Source organism: Microcaecilia unicolor, chromosome 5 (assembly GCF_901765095.1).
Source record: "Microcaecilia unicolor chromosome 5, aMicUni1.1, whole genome shotgun sequence".
In the NCBI taxonomy this organism is placed as follows: Eukaryota; Metazoa; Chordata; class Amphibia; order Gymnophiona; family Siphonopidae; genus Microcaecilia; species Microcaecilia unicolor.
The window spans coordinates 2,046,344-2,066,423 of NC_044035.1; the positions used below are offsets into that span (position 1 = coordinate 2,046,344).

General features: G+C 45.3%; 1 protein-coding gene across 7 annotated transcripts in view; it reads left to right on the top strand.

The window, feature by feature from the left end:
- The first annotated feature begins 14 nt into the window (after positions 1 to 14).
- IKZF5 (IKAROS family zinc finger 5) overlaps positions 15 to 20,080 on the top strand; it is a 40,896-nt gene continuing 20,830 nt past the window's right edge. The window contains exons 1-3 of one of the 7 annotated variants that reach the window (XM_030202565.1): positions 15 to 436; positions 12,253 to 12,257; positions 16,250 to 16,426. In XM_030202565.1, coding sequence (XP_030058425.1) covers positions 16,294 to 16,426 — 133 coding nt within the window. In that variant the 5' untranslated portion in view covers positions 15 to 436; positions 12,253 to 12,257; positions 16,250 to 16,293. Of the gene's footprint in view, positions 437 to 5,667; positions 5,887 to 12,252; positions 12,258 to 16,249; positions 16,427 to 20,080 lie in introns of those variants that run through there. The other 6 variants (XM_030202564.1, XM_030202562.1, XM_030202563.1 and 3 more) reach the window with 6 other exon arrangements.

Genomic DNA, 20,080 nt, shown 5'->3' on the forward strand with positions numbered 1-20,080 from the left:
TGAGTGCTCGGCCTAGGCCTGGCGGCGGCTGTGGCGGCAGTTGTAGGAGATGCCGGGGCCGGCGGTGGCGGAGCCTTCAGAGCGGCGAAGGCATTGAAGGAGCGGGATGAGGCCTCGCAGGAGAGCAAGGAATCGGTAACGGTAGGACAGACAGACCAGGACGACCGACGTACTCTGTTACGTCACGGCAGGGGGAGGGGGAGGCGCGAGAAGAAGAATAACAATGATCATAAGAACCATCAGAGGAAAATAAATCAGCCCCCAGCCACTGCACCGATCATTCCCCGCAGCCAAGGACTGAGTGAGCACAAACTAAACAGCAAGAGCAGACTTCTACTGGACCGGACCGCCCGTGCGCGCATAATGACAGCTGCGTTGCAGGTTCGGCTATTATAGGTACACGGTGCACGCATGACAGCTGGATTGCAGGTGTGGGGTATTATAGGGACACGGTGCATGCATGACAGCTGGATTGCAGGTGTGGGGTACTATAGAGACACGGTGCATGCTTGACAGCTGAATTGCAGGTGTGGGTTATTACAGGGACACGGTGCATGCATGACAGCTGGATTGCAGGTGTGGGTTATTATAGGGACACGGTGCATGCATGACAGCTGGATTGCAGGTGTGGGTTATTATAGGGACACGGTGCATGCTTGACAGCTGAATTGCAGGTGTGGGTTATTACAGGGACACGGTGCATGCATGACAGCTGGATTGCAGGTGTGGGTTATTATAGGGACACGGTGCATGCATGACAGCTGGATTGCAGGTGTGGGTTATTATAGGGACACGGTGCATGCATGACAGCTGGATTGCAGGTCTGGGGTATTATAGGGACACGGTGCATGCATGACAGCTGGATTGCAGGTCTGGGGTATTATAGGGACACGGTGCATGCATGACAGCTGGATTGCAGGTGTGGGGTACTATAGAGACACGGTGCATGCTTGACAGCTGGATTGCAGGTGTGGGTTATTACAGGGACACGGTGCATGCATGACAGCTGGATTGCAGGTGTGGGTTATTATAGGGACACGGTGCATGCATGACAGCTGGATTGCAGGTGTGGGGTATTATAGGGACACGGTGCATGCATGACAGCTGGATTGCAGGTGTGGGGTACTATAGAGACACGGTGCATGCTTGACAGCTGAATTGCAGGTGTGGGTTATTACAGGGACACGGTGCATGCATGACAGCTGGATTGCAGGTGTGGGTTATTATAGGGACACGGTGCATGCATGACAGCTGGATTGCAGGTGTGGGTTATTATAGGGACACGGTGCATGCATGACAGCTGGATTGCAGGTCTGGGGTATTATAGGGACACGGTGCATGCATGACAGCTGGATTGCAGGTCTGGGGTATTATAGGGACACGGTGCATGCATGACAGCTGGATTGCAGGTGTGGGGTACTATAGAGACACGGTGCATGCTTGACAGCTGGATTGCAGGTGTGGGTTATTACAGGGACACGGTGCATGCATGACAGCTGGATTGCAGGTGTGGGTTATTATAGGGACACGGTGCATGCATGACAGCTGGATTGCAGGTGTGGGTTATTATAGGGACACGGTGCATGCATGACAGCTGGATTGCAGGTGTGGGTTATTATAGGGACACGGTGCATGCATGACAGCTGGATTGCAGGTCTGGGTTATTATAGGGACACGGTGCATGCATGACAGCTGGATTGCAGGTCTGGGGTATTATAGGGACACGGTGCATGCATGACAGCTGGATTGCAGGTCTGGGGTATTATAGGGACACGGTGCATGCATGACAGCTGGATTGCAGGTCTGGGGTATTATAGGGACACGGTGCGTGCATGACAGCTGGATTGCAGGTGTGGGGTACTATAGAGACACGGTGCATGCTTGACAGCTGGATTGCAGGTGTGGGTTATTACAGGGACACGGTGCATGCATGACAGCTGGATTGCAGGTGTGGGTTATTATAGGGACACGGTGCATGCATGACAGCTGGATTGCAGGTGTGGGGTACTATAGAGACATGATGCATGCATGACAGCTGGATTGCAGGTGTGGGTTATTATAGGGACACGGTGCATGCATGACAGCTGGATTGCAGGTGTGGGGTACTATAGAGACACGGTGCATGCTTGACAGCTGGATTGCAGGTGTGGGGTACTATAGAGACACGGTGCATGCATGACAGCTGGATTGCAGGTGTGGGTTATTACAGGGACACGGTGCATGCATGACAGCTGGATTGCAGGTGTGGGTTATTATAGGGACACGGTGCATGCATGACAGCTGGATTGCAGGTGTGGGGTACTATAGAGACATGATGCATGCATGACAGCTGGATTGCAGGTGTGGGTTATTATAGGGACACGGTGCATGCATGACAGCTGGATTGCAGGTGTGGGGTACTATAGAGACACGGTGCATGCTTGACAGCTGGATTGCAGGTGTGGGGTACTATAGAGACACGGTGCATGCTTGACAGCTGGATTGCAGGTGTGGGGTACTATAGAGACACGGTGCATGCATGACAGCTGGATTGCAGGTGTGGGTTATTACAGGGACACGGTGCATGCATGACAGCTGGATTGCAGGTGTGGGGTACTATAGAGACACGGTGCATGCATGACAGCTGGATTGCAGGTGTGGGTTATTATAGGTACACGGTGCATGCATGACAGCTGGATTGCAGGTTTGGGGTACTATAGAGACACGGTGCATGCATGACAGCTGGATTGCAGGTGTGGGTTATTATAGAGACACGGTGCATGCATGACAGCTGGATTGCAGGTGTGGGGTACTATAGAGACACGGTGCATGCTTGACAGCTGGATTGCAGGTGTGGGTTATTATAGGTACACGGTGCATGCATGACAGCTGGATTGCAGGTGTGGGGTACTATAGGGACACGGTGCATGCATGACAGCTGGATTGCAGGTGTGGGGTACTATAGAGACACGGTGCATGCTTGACAGCTGGATTGCAGGTGTGGGGCACTATAGAGACACGGTGCATGCATGACAGCTGGATTGCAGGTGTGGGTTATTATAGGGACACGGTGCATGCATGACAGCTGGATTGCAGGTGTGGGGTACTATAGAGACACGGTGCATGCATGACAGCTGGATTGCAGGTGTGGGTTCTTACAGGGACACGGTGCATGCATGACAGCTGGATTGCAGGTGTGGGGTACTATAGAGACACGGTGCATGCATGACAGCTGGATTGCAGGTGTGGGGTACTATAGAGACACGGTGCATGCATGACAGCTGGATTGCAGGTGTGGGGTACTATAGAGACATGGTGCATGCATGACAGCTGGATTGCAGGTGTGGGGTATTATAGGGACACGGTGCATGCATGACAGCTGGATTGCAGGTGTAGGGTATTATAGGGACACGGTGCATGCATGACAGCTGGATTGCAGGTGTGAGTTATTATAGGGACGGTGCATGCATGACAGCTGGATTGCAGGTGTAGGGTATTATAGGGACACGGTGCATGCATGACAGCTGGATTGCAGGTGTGAGTTATTATAGGGACGGTGCATGCATGACAGCTGGATTGCAGGTGTGGGTTATTATAGGAACACGGTGCATGCATGACAGCTGGATTGCAGGTGTGGGTTATTATAGGGACACGGTGCATGCATGACAGCTGGATTGCAGGTGTGGGGTACTATAGAGACACGGTGCATACATGACAGCTGGATTGCAGGTGTCGGTTATTATAGGGACACGGTGCATGCATGACAGCTGGATTACGGGTGTGGGTTATTATAGGGACAAGGTGCATGCATGACAGCTGGATTGCAGGTGTGGGTTATTATAGGGACACGGTGCATGCATGACAGCTGGATTGCAGGTGTGGGGTACTATAGAGACACGGTGCATACATGACAGCTGGATTGCAGGTGTGGGTTATTATAGGGACACGGTGCATGCATGACAGCTGGATTGCAGGTGTGGGGTACTATAGAGACACGGTGCATGCATGACAGCTGGATTGCAGGTGTGAGTTATTATAGGGACGGTGCATGCATGACAGCTGGATTGCAGGTGTAGGGTATTATAGGGACACGGTGCATGCATGACAGCTGGATTGCAGGTGTGGGTTATTATAGGGACACGGTGCATGCATGACAGCTGGATTGCAGATGTAGGGTATTATGGGTACACGGTGCACGCTTAATGACAGCTGGAGTCCAGGTGTAGGGTATTGTAGGTACATGCAGTCATTAGTCTTAACTGAATTTGACTATTGCAATTTAATTTATGCAGGTATTAAGCAGAGTCTCCTAAGAAAACTACAGACTGCACAAAACATGGCTGCCCGCCTTATAGATTTATTTATTGATCGCTGTGTTACTTTAAAGCATCTCCTTTTGTTAAGGATCTACATTGGTTACCTATCAGTGGAAGAATTTCGTTTAAGCTCTGTGTTCTTGTTCATCAGATTCTTTATGGTTTCTTACCATCTTATATGATAGATCTCATTAAGTTATCACCAGAAAATGCCACCTCATCATCTAGAGAATATCTCATATTACATTTCCCAAGTTGTAAAAACTTAATGCTAATTTTTCTTATCAAAATACCAAACTCTGGAACTCATTACCCAAGTATATCAGACACTCTGTTGATTATGTGTCGTTTAGAAGTTTACTTAAAGCCCTCTTCTTTAGAACTGTGTTCCGCTAATATGAAAAGATTTTATATATATATATATATAGTTGTATTCTTGTATTAATATTAATTGCCTTGTAATGCTTCTTTGTTATTTAAGCCGCATTGAACCTGAGCTTCCTTGGGAAAATGCGGGGTAGAAATGTCATAATAAATACAAAATAATGACAACTGGTGTGGAGGAGTGGCCTAGTGGTGAGGGTGGTGGACTTTGGTCCTGGAGAACTGAGGAACTGAGTTCAGTTCCCGACACAGGCAGCTCCTTGTGACTCTGGGCAAGTCACTTAACCCTTCATTGCCCCATGTAAGCCGCATTGAGCCTGCCATGAGTGGGAAAGCGCAGGGTACAAATGTAACAAAAAAAAAAATAGATACTATTGGAGATTCTACATGGAATGTTGCTACTATTGGAGATTCTACATGGAATGTTGCTATTCCACTAGCAACATTCCATGTAGAAGGCTGCGTAGGCTTCTGTTCCTGTGAGTCTGACGTCAGACTCACAGAAGCAGAAGCCTGCGCGGCCACATTGGTGATCTGCAAGGGCCGACTTCTAGTGGAATAGCAACATTCCATGTAGAATCTCAAATAGTAGCAACAGTGGAGGAGTGGCCTAGTGGTTAGGATGGTGGACTTTGGTCCTGGGGAACTGAGTTCAATTCCCACTTCAGGCAGAGGCAGCTCCTTGTGACTCTGGGCAAGTCACTTAACCCTCCATTGCCCCATGTAAGCCGCATTGAGCCTGCCATGAGTGGGAAAGCGCAGGGTACAAATGTAACAAAAATAAAATAAAAAATAAGTATTCTATGTACACCGTGCACACAAAATGACAGCTGGTGTGCATGTGTGGGGTATTATACATACATGGAGCACATGTAATAATAGCATGTGTCATTGATGTCTCTCTGGATCTCCCACTTCACTAGGACTTTGTTCCTAATAGCCTTTAATTTCTCCAATTTAATCTTCCACCTAGGAATGGAGGGAATTCCAACATCTTTCCAGGCTGCTACCAATGTCGGCTTAGCAGTATGTAAGCAGTGCCTAAGCAGATACCTGTGATTTAGTTATTCCTGGGATGGCCCTGTTAAGGAAGACGACTTCTGGGTCTTGGGGAGGATGTGTGCTGTCTGCCAAAATTCAAGATGTTACAGAGAGCTTCACAAGACTCGTCAAGCCTAATGAGTGTTAGCACAAACGATACTGCTAGGTACCCCTCCAACATTTCATGTATTTGTCTGTTTAAGGTCACACCATCAAAGCGATTATACAATATTATTATATGGAAAAGAGAAAGTTACAAGCTAATAGAGGTAACAGAAATATATAACAACATAAAACACCACTGAACTGCTGCATTCCAATAGACCCCGGGATCCAAAGCAATCCACTTCCCTAGGTAGGCCTGGATTATATAGTAAAATCTGAGCAAAATAGATGAGACTTCAACATAGCTTTAAATCTAGAAAGAATACCTTCTGTATGTAATGAAATAGGAAGACCCCACTACACTGAACATTCATTTTAAATGTACTGCTTTGATAGCTTCATTGCGTGCCCCCCTAGTCCTAGTGTTTTTGGAAAGAGGAAACAACCGATTCGTGTCTATCTATTCCATTCCAGTCATTATTTTCTAGACCTCTATCATATCTCCCCGCAGCCGTCATTTCTCCAAGCCGCTTAGCTTTTCTCAAAGGGTATAGTCAGCAGGTGGTGTTGGCTGGAGCTCAAGGCCCTTGATGGAGCACAGGGTAAAAGGTAAGAAAACAAAAATGAAGGAGAACCCAAATGCAAGATCTTATATATGATTCGATGTTCCACCGGAAGCCAGTGTTCACATTGCAACAGTGGAGTCACATGATCAAACATTTTGGCTTTATAAAGCAGTTAACAGCAATATTTTGTATTAACTGCAGCCATCTGATTTGACCAAAAGTGACTTCATGGCTCTGGGAGAGAGGGTGAAGCAGACAGGTTCACAGGGGGTGCTCTCGTCAGTCATCCCTGTTGAAGGTAAAGGCCGAGGGCAGAGAAGCTCACAACCTGGAGATGCTCTTGACCACACCATCTTTGCAGCCACATATTCATTTTGGCTTCCTGGGCCATGGAATGCTTTTCCAAGAGAAGCTGAGCAGAGATGGTTTCCATCTATCAACGAAGGATTGGCCACTATAAGAAACAGTAATACCGGACTTGATGAACCTTCAGTCTGTTCTTAAGGGAAGTGTCTTTAGTAGCAGGCTGGTTAACCCAGTGGCGTAGCAAGGGCGGGGCGGTGGGGGTGGTCCACCCCGGGTGCCAGCGGGTGGGGGGTGCTCCATCGAGAGCCGACAGCTCTCGTCTTCTGCCAACACCCTGCCTTTTTAAAAAAAACTCCATGCAGCGACGCAGGCAGCGCCTCGCATCTGCCCTGCGTGTGCTGTCAAAGGGAAAATCGCTTCGCTGGCGTCGGGCCTTCCCTCGCTGTGTCCCGCCCCCTTCTGAGGTAACTTCCTATTTCCTCAGGGGATAGGGAGAAGTGGCTGGGGGCTGAAGCTCGGGACTAATGGAAGAAAAGGGGTGGGGACTGGTGGGATAGTGGGGCTAAAAAGGGGGGCAGGTGGGAGATGTGGGCTGGGGCTGGAACTAGGGGCAGGTGGAATAAGGGGGCTGGAACTGGGGGCTGAAAAGAGGGGGCAGAGAGAGAGGGGACAGACCCTGGATGGAAGGGAGGAGCTTGAGGGACCCTGGATGGAAGGGAGGAGCATGAGGGAGGGCTGACCCTGGATGGATGGATGGATGGGAGAGGGAGACCTGTCGCTTCTTCCTCTTTAACATCAGTAAAATTCGCCCTTTCCTCTCTGAACACACCACCCGAACTCTCGTCCACGCTCTCATTACCTCTCGCCTGGACTACTGCAACTTACTCCTTACCGGCCTCCCACTTAGCCATCTATCCCCCTATCCCCCCTTCAATCCGTTCAGAACTCTGCTGCACGTCTCATATTCCGCCAGAACCGATATACTCATATCACCCCTCTCCTCAGGTCACTTCACTGGCTTCCGATCAGATACCGCATTGAATTCAAGCTTCTCCTTCTTACCTACAAATGCACTCAGTCTGCTGCCCCTCACTATCTTTCTACCCTCATCTCCCCTTACGTTCCCGCCCGTAACCTCCGTTCACAGGATAAATCCCTCCTCTCAGTACCCTTCTCCACCACCGCCAACTCCAGGCTCCGCTCATTCTGCCTCGCCTCACCCTATGCTTGGAACAACCTTCCTGAGCCCTTACGTCAAGCCCCCTCCCTGCCCGTCTTCAAGTCTTTGCTTAAAGCCCACCTCTTCAATGCTGCGTTCGGCACCTAACCCTTACCGTTCAGTGAATCCAGACTGCCCCAATTTGACTGCCCCTATCGGACCAACCGTTCACTTGTCTATTAGATTGTAAGCTCTTTGAGCAGGGACTGTCTCTCTTTGTTAAATTGTACAGCGCTGCGTAACCCTAGTAGCGCTCTAGAAATGTTAAGTAGTAGTAGTAGATGTTGAGGGAAGGGGGAGAGAGAGAGATGGCAGACTGGGGCAATGGTGGATGGAAGGGACAGAGATAGAGGGCAGATGTGGATGGAAGGGAGAGAGAGGGCAGACAGTGGATGGAAGGGGCAGAGAGTGGATGGAAGGGACATTAGAGAGGGCAGACATTGGATGGCAGAGAGAGAGCGAAGACAGATGCTGGATGGAAGGAAGACAGTGAAAAGAAGATGAGGAAAGCAGAAACCAGAGACAACAAACTGTAAATAAAATATATATTTTAATTTTTTGCTGTAGGATATAGTATTGTAGCTGTGTTAATAAATGTTTATAAATAGAACATGTAAATAAGGTAATCTTTTTATTGGACTAATTTTAATACATTTTTACTTAACTTTCAGAGAACAAAACCCCCTTCCTCAGGTCAGGATAGGATACTGTAACAGCACTATACTGTATTGACCTGAGGAAGGAGATTTTGGCCTCTGGAAGCTAAATGTATTAGTCCAATAAAATGGTATTATTTTATTTTCTGTATTTGTTTTATTTTTATTTGTTAATTTGTAAAGTGGTGATTGGTATTTGTTAGCTTTTTCAAATTTACATCTGCTGTCTTTATATTTTGCACAGTACTAGGGGACATTTTCTGTTTCTGTGGTGTTGCATTGTATGCAGAGTCTGGCATCGGGGGTTCAGTTTAATTTTTGTGTAAATAGAAAGTTTATGATTACTTATTCTATAGTGGATTAGGGTGCATCTGTGTTTGTGAAAAAGACAGGGCTTTAGTTGGCATTGACTGTGCAGGATCGACGATCTGTACTAATCTGTTTTCGTTTTACAATAGGTGAATTGATGTTCTAGTGCTCACTGTAGCGTTTAAGATGCTTGTGTGACTTGTAGAAATGACTGCTTATGGTATGGTAGAATTGCGCTATAGGTCCTGAGTGTTTTATATTCTCGGTATGCCTAGTACTGGATTTGGGGGGCGGGTGTTAAAAAATGACTGGCCCCAGGTGTCAACTACCCTAGCTACGCCACTGGGTTAACCTACTGAACAGAGCTTTAAACTAGAATCATTCCTAGTGAACCTATGAGATGCTGCATCCACGTTGTTCTTTACTGTTGGTGGCATTTTTATTTAATCTCCCTTATATTTTCAAACATGCTGGCTTGTGCAGCATACGGATGTACACAGAGGAAGTGTAATGACGGAATAACTTTTCATAGGTAGAGTAGTAATTTGTTATAAATTGTAATCTGTGTGTTATTTTATCATCCCCACCTTAGTAATTCCCTTATCTCTTATTTGTCCTGTTTGTCTGTCCTAATTAGATTGTAAGCTCTGTGGAGCAGGGACTGTCTTTTCATGTTCAAGAGTACAGCGCTGCGTACATCTAGTAGCACTATAGAAATGATAAGTAGTAGTTATTTGGAGGGGCTGGTTATAGGGACACCCTAGCATGTGTTATATTCGTGCAGAGATTTTTTTTCTCCTGGTAAAGGGCCACAAACAGACAACATGTTATCAGAATCAGGTGTTCAACATTCAGAGTTTCTATCTATTTACTTATTTATGACATTTCTATCCCACATTAAACTTGAATTAAGTTGAAACCTGGGAGCATTTTAAATCTTTTTTTTTTTTTCCCTGTGCCTACATCTAAATAAAAAGATGGCATGTGGGAACTTGCTCCTTTTGTTTTGTGAATTGCAGCATTATATTATAAAAATGCACTTGCCTTTTTTATTACTACGTTTCACAGAAAGGTGTTGAATAATTATAGAAGGGCTTCCTTCATGCAGAGGTTTTGTCCAGCATCAGTCTAAATGTGCCAATATTGTCCACTACTAGCTGCCAAGGTCATACAAAGTTAATTATGTTCAGTAGAAAATAATCTGTTGCCTCAGTCTGCTTGTTATGTGAATATTGCATCAAGTGTCACTTATTGAGAGCATTTGCTTTAAACTTTTATCTAGTCCTTATCCGGTCCTTACACGTACATGGTTTTGATTTTTAATCCCAAAGGTGAATCCTAAGGGTGGTATAAACTGTTTTGGAATTTGGACTGCTTTGGATCCTGTGCTAATCTGTACATCTGCTGTCTTAGCAGAGTATGGAAGAAAATGATTTATGTTATTTTTACTAGTATTTTTACTGCTTATAGAATCTGGCTTTCTTGGGGGGGGGGGGGGGGGGGGGGGTTAAGGTGATTGCAGCACGTTAAGGACTTGGCAGGCCAGGAGCTGGGATGGAGGAGATTACTTGCGGCAGGGACTGGTTGAATTTCTGTCCACGTGCAACTCTCTGTTTTGCAGCCCAAATGCATAACCCTGTATTTTATAGCATTAAATCTATGCTTCGCTAAGTCCGTCCTCATGTAATCCACACCATTAGGGGTGTCTACTGTATTGCAGATTTTGGTATCATCTGCAAAGAGGCAAATCTTACCAGTGTTTTCCAGCTAGTATAACGAGATTTATGTTGCACGTTGAGCACTTTATTCTGTTTATTTATTTTACCTGCTCACTTTGTACTTTCATTTGTTCTTGTTGCCAATATTATTATGTATTTAAATGAGGTTGTAAACTGCTTTGATGTTTAGTGGTTGGTCTATTAAGTGAATATACCGAAATCAAAAAAGTCCCTGGCAACACTGGATGCGCAGTAACAAGAGTTAGTGCTGATAAAAGGAACTGGAGAACTAGACTATGTCTATACAGCACTGCATTAGGAGATCTAAATATATCCAGGGCATTTGCAGAGTAGAGAAGAATGAGGGATAAGGGGAAGAAAAGTGCTTTTTACAACAATATTCAGCCAGTGGCAGCCACTTCCAGCCACAGACTGAATTAACCCATGCTCACCTCCCAGCATTGAATATTCAAGTATGTCCGCCGACCTGGAAATTAATCAGGCACCGGCCAGTATTCAGATGGTGTCCAGTTAACTCACCATGAAAAACTTTAAGTTTATTTTCAGCTTACTATCCTGCCTATCAGGGTTACCAACAAAGCGGCTTACAGGTTAATAAAGAAAAGGGAAAAATATGAGAAGAGCAACCAAGAGAGAGAGAGCGGGAAGAACTATAATAATCAAGATAGGAAAGAGGGACAGGGAAACACAGTAGGAAGGAGAATGTTCTCAGAGTCAGCTGGTGCCTGACCATCGTATAAGGCAGCAGAGGTCAGTAGAATGCTTCCGTGAAAAGATAGGTTTTGAGTTCAGAGTTAAATCGTTCCAAGGAGGTGAGTGAGCTAAGATGTTCTGGGAGCTGATTTCAGAGCTCTAGGCCCTGCACAGAAGACAGAGTTCCTGATTTTAAAGTGAGCAACTTCTCGAAAGGAAGGGACAATTGAGCGATGCTGAGTGGAGAAATGGAGGGATCGAGTTGGAGCATATTGAGATAGTAGACAAGTGAGGAACAAGGGATCTCCAGTGGAATGTATCTTGAAGACCAAAAGGAAAATTTTGTAGACAATATGAAAAGAGAGAGGAAGTCAGTGAGAACCATGTAGTAGTGGGGTGACGTGTTTGTATTTGCGAGCACCGTGGATAAGTTTAACTGCAGTATTCTGGAGCAACTGCAAATGGTGAATATCCTTCAATCCAAGCGACTTATAGAGGGAATTGCAGTAATCAAGCTAGCTAATGACAAGAGAATGCACTATTGAGGGCTGATGGGCGTAGGAGTACACGGATAGAATGGATGAGCTTTAATTTATAAAAGGAGCAGCAGATGACAGATGAGAGCTGCAATTGGTAAGAGAGTTTGTTATCCAGAATGAAGCTAAGAATTCATGTACCTTGTACTAGAGGAACAGGGATGTGACAAAGCAACAGTGGAGAGCCAAGCACAAGTTCTTTTTCAACAGTAAAAAGAATATTGTATTTTAGGGGTTCAAAGCTAGCGTATTGGACCAGAGCCAATCGATTAAGTGCCTAAGCTTGGAGCTGAGGGCAGAAATTTCCTGTTAGTTGGTTGGGTCAAGGGTACAGAGTAACTGCATATTGTCTCCATAGAATATGAACCCGAGGGAATGCAGCAAAGTAAGAAATGGTGCTAAGATGATGTTAAACAAGAGAGGGGTCAAGATTGAGCCCTGTGGCACACTAGAGGGAAGAGAAAAAGAGAGAATCAGAGTGGGCAGGCCATGCTATGTAGGTACGTTGGTCTAGTTGCAAACCGAACCAACTGTATACTGTAGCTCGAAGCTCCATCAATTGGAGGCGGGAAAGCAGAAGTGAACGATCAATTAAGTCGAAAGCAGCTGTAAAATCGAGGGAGAGCAGGAGAATAGATCGGTACTTATCAAGGTGATGATAAATGTAAGTCGTTATACCCAGTAGACTCCATACTATAATTCAAGTGATAACCAGTTTGATGTGGGTGTAACATGTGATTTGTAAAAAGCAGCTCAGAAATTTGTTGGTGGACTACAGATTCAGTGAGTTTGGCCAGGAAAGAAAGATTCGCTTTCGGACGATAGTCTGCAGGGTCTGTAATGGGTTGCGTAGAAGTCTTTGATCTTAGGACATATATAGGCGCTCTTCCAACTAGCAGGAACCACCCCCATGGACAGATGGAACAAATGCAGACATAAATGGCTTAACAAGGTGAGAAGGTCATGGGGAGCTGTAGTAGATTTCATAAATTGGATAAGACCGAGCTCAGGAAGTGAGGAAATACTGTTGAAATCTTTTTTATTGATGACAACCAAATGCAATACATATGTACATAAGTAATGTCACACTGGGGAAAGACCAAGGGTCCATCGAGCCCAGCATCCTGTCCACGACAGCGGCCAATCCAGGCCAAGGGCACCTGGCAAGCTTCCCAAACATACAAACATTCTATACATGTTATTCCTGGAATTGTGGATTTTTCCCAAGTCCATTTAGTAGTGGTTTATGAACTTGTCCTTTAGGAAACCGTCTAACCCCTCTTTAAACTCTGCTAAGCTAACCGCCTTCACCATGTTCTCCGGCAACGAATTCCAGAGTTTAATTATGCGTTGGGTGAAGAAAAATTTTCTACAATTTGTTTTAAATTTACTACACTGTAGTTTCATCGCATGCCCCCTAATCCTAGTATTTTTGGAAAGCGTGAACAGACGCTTCACATCCACCTGTTCCATTCCACTCATTATTTTATATACCTCTATCATGTCTCCCCTCAGCCGTCTCTTCTCACCAACATCCTATCTAACTCCTCCTAACCCTCCCTACCTTCTCCCTCCCTCCCTCCTTTCTTCCCCTCCCTCTCCCATTTACACACAGCAAAGACCTACCAGTTCAGGATACGGTTCCACTCCACCGGTGTCAGTGAGAAAATAGTGAAAGTTCATTCAGTTATTTAGCCGGTTAGTGGACTGAAAATCACCGCTAACTGGCTGAATTGACACTCTGCCCTAACTCCGCCCCTGGCCCACTCCTAACACACCCGGATAAGGGATGACTGGTTAGTGGACATATTCAGTAGCACTAACCAGCGGGTGAACTCTTCTGAACCTCGACTCCTTAGAAGCTGATATAGAATTAATAAGGGCCAGTTAACGAAGGGGCTTGTAAACCTAGTAAAGGGTCTCCATTTCTATAGCACTGTGCAACTACTTACATACCACCTTCATTTTTGTACTGCTCTCGGACATGCACAGCGCTTCACTTTCAAAGATGGAGGGAGGGTTAGCTGAGCAGATAATTAAAACTGTACATAAGGCACATGTCTACATTTTGCACTGTTACTGGTTGTGGAAAATTTGAAATTGAAGTCTTGGTGTTAAAGACTCTGAATTGTATGACCAAGATGTCTGTGGCCACTTACTCTGGCCTCCTTGTGCTTTGATTTTTCAAAGCAGCCTTTGCCAGCCGCAATCACTGGAGCAGTACAGAGATCTGATACCGGATACTGTGCCAGGCCCTGTGTTGTGGCATGCACTCCCTTTTCTGGTGTGCTGTCCTTTCCGAGAAAGCTTCAAGCGTGTTTGTTTACACAAGCAGTTTCAGGATTTAGTTGAGCATTTAGCAAATGCAGAGTTCAGATTTAAGTTTTTGTTTTAGTTTTGTGTCATTATTGCTTATCTATACTCCTTTAGTATCTATTATGGTTCTTGTAAATGAATGGTTATTCTAATACACAAGATAACAAGAAATTCTACTACTACTAATCATTTCTGTAGTGCTACTAGACGTACACAGCACTGTACACTTGAACATGAAGAGACAGTCTCTGCTCGACAGAGCTTACAATCTAATTAGGACAGACAAACAGGACAAACAAGAGATAAGGGAATATTAAAGTGAGGATGATAAAATAAGGGTTCTGAACAAGTGAATAAGGGTTAGGAGTCAAAAGCAGCATCAAAAAGGTGGGCTTTTAGCTTAGATTTGAAGACGGCCAGAGATGGAGCTTGACATACCGACACATTACTATTACTAGTACTATTTACAGTATCATTTCTAAAGCGCTACTAGATGTACGCAGCGCTGTACACTTGAACATGAAGAGACAGTCCCTGCTCGGCAGAGCTTACAATCTAATTAGGACAGACAAACAGGACAAACAAGAGATAAGGGAATATTAAAGTGAGGATGATAAAATAAAGGTCCTGAACAAGTGAATAAGGGTTAGGAGTTAAAAGCAGTATACGGTTATGTTCTTAATGGAGGAAAAGACTTCAGAAGCTCTGCCCTCTCAATGCACTATGTGCGTACAGAAGATGCAGGTTACTGTGTATCTAGTCTCGATTACTTCATTGTAATTCTCAAATACACTCTTGAGCTCGTCATTAGTCAAAAACCTCCTGGGCGGACTAATATCGCTTCCTCCCTGATCTAGTGTCTGTCTAACTGATATATTTTTAAGTCCGATCACCACTTATCTTATCTGGGTTGTAGCTATATTCTCTGGGTACGCTCTACAGAGAGCTCCTGTTTCACCTCCGCTTCATAAGGAGCTGACCTCTTGGCTACTGGAATCTCCTGTGACAAACAAATTGTACAGCGTATGAGAGTAGATCTAAGGAAATTGCTCTAGGATTACTTCTTTCAGTCACTAAAGTTAGGACCTACCTTGTCTTGAGCCTGTCCAATTTTGTTTGCAGGCTTCAACGCTGAATCAAAAATGGCGCCTGTATTTAAGCAAAACGCCTCCGGCGTATGTGCGTCATGATTCTCGGTTTATCTATGTTTATCTATGCAGGACGTCAGACTCACAGAAGCAGAAGCCTGCGCAGCCACATTGGTGATCTGCAAGGGCCGACTTCTACATGGAATGTTGCTAGTGGAATTGCAACATTCCATGTAGAATCTCAAATAGTAGCAACAGTGGAGGAGTGGCCTAGTGGTTAGGGTGGTGGACTTTGTCCTGAGGAACTGAGTTGGATTCCCACTTCAGGCACAGGCAGCTCCTTGTGACTCTGGGCAAGTCACTTAACCCTCCATTGCCCCATGTAAGCCGCATTGAGCCTGCCATGAGTGGGAAAGTGCAGGGTACAAATGTAACAAAAATAAAATAGATACTATTGGAGATTATACATGGAATGTTGCACTAGCAAGCAACATTCCATTTAGAAGGCTGCGCAGGCTTCTGTTTCTGTGAGTCTGACGTACGTGCAGGATGTCAGACTCACAGAAGCAGAAGCCTGCGCGGCCACATTGGTGATCTGCAAGGGCCGACTTCTACATGGGCCAGTGGAATAGCAGCATTCCATGTAGAATCTCAAATAGTAGCAACAGTGGAGGAGTGGCCTAGTGGTCAAGGTGGTGGACTTTGGTCCTGAGGAACTGAGTTGGATTCCCACTTCAGGCACAGGCAGCTCCTTGTGACTCTGGGCAAGTCACTTAACCCTCCATTGCCCCATGTAAGCCGCATTGAGCCTGCCATGAGTGGGAAAGCGCGGGGTACAAATGTAACAAAAAATAAATAAATAACAGCCAGTAACAGCAGAGTATACAATCCTGGCAAGTAAGCCCCAACGGGAGCGGGGCATGTCATCATTATGGCTTGTTCGTGTTGTGTGTTTGTTTAGCGACTTTGTAGATGACCAAGTCTTCTCTTCTTTAGCCTATGCAGGCACAGGATATTGCTCATAAACCCTACGGCTGAATATGGGAGAGAAGAAACCGGAACCTCTGGACTTTGTGAAGGACTTTCAGGAATATCTCACCCAGCAAACCCATCACGTGAACATGATTTCCGGCTCCGTGAGTGGGGATAAAGAAGGAGAGGTACTTCACGGAGGTATGCCCACCTACTTGTCTAATCTAAGGACTATGCAACATCTTGAACCAGCAGCTTCTAGAATCCAAGACTGCAAATTGTGTAAAATCTGTTCAGTTTATGTGAGGGTTGGGGGTGAGAAGCTTGGGAATGAGTTCTTCAATAATGATAGATGAGAAGCTAGTGATGATTGGAGTTTATTCAAGACAAAACGGGATTATAAGTGCAGTGCATCCGGGCTCTGTATCACTAAAAACGTTATTGAATGAACTGAGGGAAAGGGTCCAGGGTTCTTTTGCTGATGCTACTAAGATCTTTGACAAGGTGAACACTCTGAGCAGAGAAATGACGCATGATCTAGGAAAGCTGTTTATTACATTTAAAGTGGCTGTGTGGACTAACACAGCAACCAAACTACTTTATCCCAAATGTACTTTCAAAAAAATATTTTTTGGCCTAATTCATTGGAGTAGAGGCTGAGTGAAATAGTTTGGGATATGGCACCAAGACCAACCAGAAATCCTGGTTCGGAATTTCAGCCGAAAATGCCAGGGCATTTTCAACAGAAGCCAAACACCCTCCCTCCCCCCAAGCCTCAGTAGGCCCTCCCCAGGCTTACCTTAACAAGCGCTGGTCATTGAGTGGCCTTTTTGGACACAGGAAAGAACACCACTCTTTTCTGTCCACTACTCTGCCCATTGCCGCTGAGACTTCCTGCAGCAGCCTCCAAGACTGCTACATAAGGACCCAGCAGCCATATTGAGATTGCCTTGCTTATTATGCCGGTGCCAATCTCAATATGGCTGCCAGGACCTTCCATAGCAGTCTTGGCAGCCATTTTAAAGCAGTAGTGACAACAGACAGAGCAGCAGGCAGGAAAGAGTGGAGTTGTTACCTGCCCCCGAAAAAGCCACTAAACCACTAGGGCTTGTTAAGGTTGGCCTGGGGGGGGGGGGGGGCTTCTAAAGCATGGAGGACTCGGGGTGGCAGCAGAGGCCCATAGGGATCCGTTCTCCGTCGGGGTTGGGGGCAGGCACGACCTTTCAGCCATGGATTCGGTTTCAACCAGAACCAAGACCACCAGTTTTGGTTGGCCTCTAGAATAGAGAACATTTTGATTTGAAAATCTAATTGATAATCAGCTTCCCTGATCATATTCAGTCCAGGTTGCTGCAAGAATCCAAACATCAAATGCGAAAAGAGAAGCTTTCAGTTATGGAATTCCCCACGTGTATGGTTTATTTATTTGGATTTTGCTTATACCTTTTTTCAGTAGTAGCTCAAGGTGAATTACACTTAGGTATACTGGGTATTTCTCTGTTACGGGAGGGCTCACAATCTAAGTTTGTACTTGAGGCAATAGAGGGTTAAGTGACTTGCCGAAGATCACAAGGAGCCCCTGCACTGGGTAGGGCACCACTTTTTTGTAGATGGTGGCCTGGAGAAGCAGGAGCGAGTGGGCATCGCTCCTGCTTCCAGTGTATCAGGTACAAGGGTACTGGGGGGGCATTTTATAGGCCACGAGAGCTAACTTGGGGAGTCCCACTGGATTCTCAGGGCATTTTTTATTTGTTGGGGGGGGGGGGAGCACTATGCTTTTTGTTTTTCAAGTTTTGTGGGGGAAGGGGGGGCTCAGGCGATCCATTACACCACCAGGAATATGTGAGGGGGGGGGGGGGGAAGACAGGTGTATGGTTGGGTTGGGGATTGCCATGGCTTTTTGGAGGGAGGTTTTGCTGTCAACACTTGTCAACTTTCCTATGCACAGAGTTCTGAGCAGCAATTGTAATGCTTGAACACAAGAAGGAACCGCAATAAGGAAAGATAAATATTAATAACAAACAAAAAAGAACCAATCCCAGAATTGTCAATGAAGAACCCTGGTACTAAAAATCTGAGGGAAAAATTAGAGTATATGAGAATTCAGTATAGGCTACAACTGCAGTAGAGCTTCAGTCTCAATGAGCCAAGCTACAAATGGCTCACATGACAGCTCTATACATCACAAGTCTCTTAAAGGTTACTCCAATGATGTCTTTTTATTTTTGTATCTGTTTTATATATCCTTCTAAATCAATATACCAATAGTAAACTTTTCCTAGTACAAGAGTCTCTACTGAATTAAGAAGACTTTGAGGCGTATTTTCAAAGCTAAATATAGCAGGAGTAAATTGTTCAGATGGAAAGAGAAATCTGCTCAAAATCAGCTACATATGTTTGCTATACTGGGCGCAGCTGCAGTGCCCATAGCTACTCCCTGCTTTTGAAAGTAAAAAAGCTGATCAATCAAATTTAAAATAATTCGAGCCAAAATCAACTGAGTAACAGATATCAAAAATTGAGATGAAACTCTTCCTCGGAATACAGTAGATCCCAAAGTTTGCTGAACTGTGTTGATTGCAGCCTGCTGAGGAATACTAATGTTTTGGTATGCAAAGTAACCAGGAGATCAGAAGATTGCAAGCTTTGAATTTATTTTTTTATTTTTGTTACATTTGTACCCCGCGCTTTCCCACTCATGGCATGCTCAATGCGGCTTACATGGGGCAATGGAGGGTTAAGTGACTTGCCCAGAGTCACAAGGAGCTGCCTGTGCCTGAGGTGGAAATCAAACTCAGTTCCCCAGGACCAAAGTCCACCACCCTAACCACTAGGCCACTCCTCCACTCTCTCTAATGGGCTTCACAAATTGTGCAGTGTCTTGAATGTAAGATCTCGTTTGGACCACAAAAGGCTTTAAAAAGTGGTCCACAAATTTGGACAGCGGCTCCAAGACTGTACCTCTAAGACAGACAATCAGTCTCCCTCGTGGAGTCTTGGTCGCTTTATGTATCTTCAGGACCATATAGAATTTAGGAGTGTTTAGATATGTTACTTAGCTGTTCCTGGGAATACGCTGAATCAACCGCATTGGCAATTTCTTCCATCAACCTTAACGTAGGATCTTCCAAAACAGGAGTGTACCATTCCTTATTGCCCAAATGTTGCAATACCTCATGTTGATAATCATCGTGGTGCCATACTACTACGGCACTGTCTTTATCCGCAGGTTTAATGACTAAGCGAGCGTCCAATTTTAATTCCATCAAAGCTTTCATCTCTTGTCAGGTAAGATTTTTGAAAATCCTGATTGGTTTGGTTCTCCAAGCCTTGAATGTCCTTAAGGACAAGATCTCTAAAGGTTGCAATAGCTGGATCCATAATATCCAGTGGTATCCAAGAAGACCGAGTACAAAAGACGGAATGATCGGCAGGAGTCGGAAGGGTGGAAAAAATAACTTCACTTGCAAAGATCTGATAAAGCAGACAGTAACACATCTAGCTGTAAAAGAATCATGTTTCACAGAAGAAACGAGAGATAAGCCTTTGTTCAACACAGTTAGTTGTTCAGGAGATAAAGCCACCCCTAATATATTCACTACTTTTGAGTCTTTAGACTTCTGGATCGAGTGCGAGGACGTTCCCGGTCATCTGACCAATATCTGTGCCTGGCTTTCCGTCTGTTGGATCGCATGCCTCATCTGGTACACGAGTTGTCATCCATGTCAACTTCAGAACGCGGTTCCCATTGATCAATTTCTGCACATCAGAAGAACATGCAGTACTTTGAAAGACTTTAATTGTCAAGCACAAACATTGGACAACACTTAGAAAGAGGTTATCCACCTCGGGTCA